Below are 5000 nucleotides of genomic sequence, written 5' to 3'. Positions count from 1 at the left end.
GTCCCATAACGTTGGTATGTGTTAGGCCAATCAGATGTGACATGAAGTGTGTGTTGTCCTACTTGTACTCGTCCTGCTTGGCCTTCTTGTAGTCCTCCCTGTATTTGGTGAAAGAGTCAAAGAGATGGTAGATGATCTCGGCCGAGAAGATCCGGACTCCCAGACTGTCGGCCATCTCCTGACTCTCCCGCTCCACCTTCACGTCAAACGCTAAGATCACAGCGTACCTGCACGGACATCACAACATCATTACTACCATTATTATTATCATGTTAGGTAAGGTCCCACAGGGTCTCACACACACACACACACACACACACACACACACACACACACACTAGGGCTGGGCGATATGACCTAAAAATAAAATCCCCGATTTTTTCCAAAAAAATCCGATTTAAGATTTAAATCGATTTTTTTCTCCCCCTACTTAAAATCAATCTGCAGATGACAAAGAAATTGTTCAAAACAAGTTTTAACTTTATTTTGTTTTGACGCACACACACGCGCACACACACACACATGGGGCATGTATACCATTATGATTATTCATGCCAATTTTGTGGAAATATAAATTGGTTTGAGTGTTTTCCCTTTTTTTGGATGGGGGGGGGGGGGGCTATATATTCAACAACAAACAAACGGATGCGTGAGATAAAGCTGTTTTCACACATACAGGTAATTCACTTCTCGTTCCTCGCTAAAAGTTCAAATCATTTTAACGTTATTGGGAAACCTTGCCCCTATTTCCACCTGTTGCTGAGTAACGTACGTTAACATCCCATGGTCTCTTGAATGTAGCATACCTGTAGCTAGCTCCTTCGTAGTAACTAGCGGTAGAAACAAACAGCGAAGAGGAGCTCCGTGCTACAGAGCGGCGATTGCTAGTTGTTTAAGCCGCTACAGACCTCCATCACAGCTCGGTCGTATCAGCGACATTTAGTAGATGTGTTGAGCCGCAAAAGAGTTCCTCTACACCGCCTCTGGTGCCCCGCGTGGTGGTCCTTCAGGTCAGCGGTAGCTGGTGGTTCAGTTATCCGAGAATAGGTGACTCTCAGCCGGGGACAGAGCACCGCGAGCTGCCGATCATTTCGGCGGAGATTACGGATAAGTAAGTAATGAAACTACTAGTTAAGAAAAGAATTAATGTTAGTCCCTGTCGCTGCCATGTTGTTTGTGTATCTCTATGGCAAACGCAGGGGGGGGGGGGGGGGCTGAGCCCGTTCGGAGCTACGGGAGCCCAGAGGGGAGCGTCGGCGGATGTTAAGGAGAAATCGATTTTCATTTTAACAAATCGACGTTAACTACACATTCGAGTTAATCGATAAAATCGATTTATCGCCCAGCCCTAACACACACACATATACACCCACACACACACACACACAGAGACACACATATACACCCACACACACACACCCATGCACTGAGACACACCCACACACACCCACACACACCCATGCACTGAGACACACCCACCCCCCCCCCCCACACACACACACACACACACACACAGACCACACACTGTTGTAATAAGATTAAACTTGTTTAGAGAGAGCCTTACTGTACGTCGTGCTCCAGCATCGTCGACGCCTTCATCACGTCCTTCTTATGAACCGGACCGATGTTGATGCCCGCGTACTGCACACACACACACACACACACACACACACACAGGTCAGAAATCAGCTGCTCGTTAAGTTTCTGCTTCCGGGGAAATGTCTTCGTTTTAGGGGAGAGAGACGGACAGAGAGAGAGAGAGAGAGAGAGAGAGAGAGAGAGAGAGAGAGAGAGAGAGAGAGAGAGAGAGAGAGAGAGAGAGAGAGAGAGAGAGAGAGAGAGAGAGAGAGAGAGGTACTCACAGGGACTTTAGATGTCCTGAGGAACTCCAGCAGAGCCTCCAGAGACCCCAGCGTGGAGGCCTGGACGTAAACTCCTTTCTCCTCCAGCTTGATGCAGCTCAGAGTCTGTTTGAGCTCTCTCTCTAGTTCATCCTGGACACACACACACACACACACACACACACACACAAGCAGAGTTGAGTTGGTGAGACAGAGAGAGAGAGTATACGTGTGTGTATATGTGTATATATATATGTGTGTGTGTGTATATGTGTGTGTCTGTATGTGTGTTACCCTGAGGACTGGGATCTCATCCTCCCTGTGAGCGACCAGCAGGGGGAGTCCTGCCAGCGTCTTTTCCAGATCTTTCCCCAGGATCTTCACTCCCTGAGACGTGGACACCTCCTTGTGCTTCTCGTACTGCGTCTAAACACACACAAACAATAGACCAGTTACTGAAGACAGCCTAAACACACCACCAATACAACAGCTACTGAAAACAGCCTAAAAACACCACCAATACAACAGCTACTGAAGACAGCCTAAAAACACCACCAATACACCAGTTACTGAAAACAGCCTAAAAACACCACCAATAGACCAGTTACTGAAGACAGCCTAAACACACCACCACCAATACACCAGTTACTGAAGACAGCCTAAAAACACCACCAATAGACCAGTTACTGAAGACAGCCTAAACACACCACCACCAATACACCAGTTACTGAAGACAGCCTAAAACACCACCACCAATAGACCAGTTACTGAAGACAGCCTAAACACACCACCACCAATACACCAGTTACTGAAGACAGCCTAAACACACCACCAATACAACAGCTACTGAAGACAGCCTAAACACACCACCAATACACCAGTTACTGAAGACAGCCTAAACACACCACCAATACACCAGTTACTGAAGACAGCCTAAACACACCACCAATACAACAGCTACTGAAGACAGCCTAAACACACCACCACCAATACACCAGTTACTGAAGACAGCGGGCGCCATTTCCCCTCTCCTCGCACCGTTTCCTCCCGTCCCGTCCACCGATGTTTTTTATAATTTTTTCCCCAATATTTTTTGTAGCTTTTTTCCCGTTTTTTTTAAAATAATTTTTTTCTCCGATATTTTTTGTAGCTTTTTTCCGATATTTTTTATAATTTTTTTTGGTCACTTTTTTCCGATGTTTGTTGTCGCTTTCTCTTTACATTTTGTCGTTGTTCTGAGGTGATGAAGGGAAGTGAAGGAACCGAGGATGCAGCCCTTACCTTGACTCGCAGCTCCTTGAGAGGGGGGGGCAGCAGCAGCCCTCTGATCTGCGTTACGATTGGTCCCTCCACCCCCGGCACGATGATGGTCTCTCCCTCCCGCAGACACCCGTTGATCAGGATGACGTCGATCGTTGTTCCCATCCCGGGCAGCGCTTTCACCTGAACACACACACACACACACACACACACACAGAGAGAGAGATACACACACACACACACACACACACACACACACACACACACACACACACACACAGTCTGTTAAGTTCATAACATGACATCACTTTACTGTAATCTTACCCAGCTCTACGTCAAACCCGTTGCGTACCTCAACATTTGGACTAGTACTACTACAGTACTGCAGTAAATGTACTCAGTTACTCTTACCTCCATGACCTGTGCTCGCAGCTCGTCGCAGTGCGCCAGGCGGCGGGCGAGCATGGTCTGCGTGAGCTCGACCAATAGGGCGATGAGGTTTCCCATCCCATCGCCGCTGTGGGCCGAGGTAGGAACCAACGACACGAACGTCCGGGGGTCTTTGTTCTCGTGGAACAGGGCGGCGTTCAGGCCCTGAGGAACATACCAAGTAGTTAGAGGGGTGTATATGTGTGTGTTCTGTGTGTGTCTCTCTCTTTGTGTGTGTGTCTCTGTGTGTGTGTTTGTATATGTGTGTGTGTGTGTCTCTGTGTGTATATGTGTGTGTCTTTGTGTGTGTGTGTGTGTGTGTGTGTATATATGTGTGTGTCTTTGTGTGTGTGTGTGTGTGTGTATGTGTGTGTGTGTATATGTGTGTGTGTTTGTATATGTGTGTGTGTGTGTGTGTCTCTGTGTGTATATGTGTGTGTGTCTTTGTGTGTGTGTGTGTGTGTATGTGTGTGTGTGTGTGTGTGTGTGTGTTTGTATATATGTGTGTGTGTGTGTGTGTGTGTGTTTGTATATATGTGTGTGTGTGTGTGTGTGTGTGTGTGTGTGTGTGTGTGTGTTTGTATATATGTGTGTGTGTGTGTGTGTGTGTGTGTGTGTGTATATATGTGTGTGTGTGTGTGTGTGTTTGTATATATGTGTGTGTGTGTGTGTGTGTGTGTGTGTGTATATATGTGTGTGTGTGTGTGTGTGTTTGTATATATGTGTGTGTGTGTGTGTGTGTGTGTGTGTGTGTGTGTGTGTGTGTGTATATATGTGTGTGTGTGTATATGTCTGTGTGTAGAGCCCGCCCCTAAAGGAGAAGAGCTGTGCTGTGATTGGTGGGACTGAGTGATGATGTAATGACTGAGTGATGATGTAATGACTGAGTGATGATGTAATGACTGAGTGATGATGTAATGTCACCTGCTGAGCGAACTCCACGATGACGGCCTTGGCTCTCTCGTCAAACTCGTCCTTGGTGTTCTTCTTCTGCTTCTTCAGCGTGGTCACGATGTCCGTCTCCGGGCTCTTCTTCCAGTCGTACAGACGGTCCACCTGGGGACAGGTACACAGGACAGGTACTCAGGTACTCAGGTACACAGGACAGGTACTCAGGTACACAGGACAGGTACTCAGGTACATAGGACAGGTACTCAGGTACACAGGACAGGTACTCAGGTACATAGAACAGGTACTCAGGTACACAGGACAGGTACTCACACTGCTGTGTGTGTGTGTGTGTGTAAAGTAGTATTTTGTTGTTGCTTTGTTGACCTTTCTGTCACTAGAGTAGACATGGGGGGTAGGACATGGGGCTGCTGGAGACTGACCTTGTTGAGGGCCACGATGAAGGGGCACTTCTTCTCCTTGAGCAGGTTGATGGACTCCAGCGTCTGGGGCTCCAGGCCGTGCATGATGTCCACCACCAGGATGGCTATGTCACACAGAGAGCTGCCTCTGTTCCTCAGA

At 47.6% G+C, this 5000-nt stretch overlaps 1 protein-coding gene across 4 annotated transcripts in view; it reads right to left on the bottom strand.

Annotated features, from left to right (window-relative positions):
- eif5b (eukaryotic translation initiation factor 5B) overlaps positions 1–5000 on the bottom strand; it is a 22510-nt gene that overhangs the window by 6734 nt on the left and 10776 nt on the right. For all 4 annotated transcript variants that reach the window (XM_035998359.1, XM_035998360.1, XM_035998361.1 and 1 more), the window contains exons 15-22: positions 4862–5000; positions 4455–4586; positions 3513–3695; positions 3123–3284; positions 2136–2267; positions 1863–1994; positions 1565–1641; positions 63–227 (exon numbers count right to left, since the gene is read on the bottom strand). The exon at positions 4862–5000 is cut by the window's right edge and continues 3 nt beyond it. In XM_035998359.1, the coding sequence (XP_035854252.1) occupies positions 63–227; positions 1565–1641; positions 1863–1994; positions 2136–2267; positions 3123–3284; positions 3513–3695; positions 4455–4586; positions 4862–5000 (1122 nt within the window). The remainder of the gene's footprint in view (positions 1–62; positions 228–1564; positions 1642–1862; positions 1995–2135; positions 2268–3122; positions 3285–3512; positions 3696–4454; positions 4587–4861) is intronic.

This window comes from Sander lucioperca, chromosome 24, assembly GCF_008315115.2.
Source record: "Sander lucioperca isolate FBNREF2018 chromosome 24, SLUC_FBN_1.2, whole genome shotgun sequence".
Lineage (NCBI taxonomy): Eukaryota > Metazoa > Chordata > Actinopteri > Perciformes > Percidae > Sander > Sander lucioperca.
The sequence above is the reverse complement of the archived record's forward strand: the minus strand, read 5'-3'. Positions and strand labels throughout refer to the sequence as shown.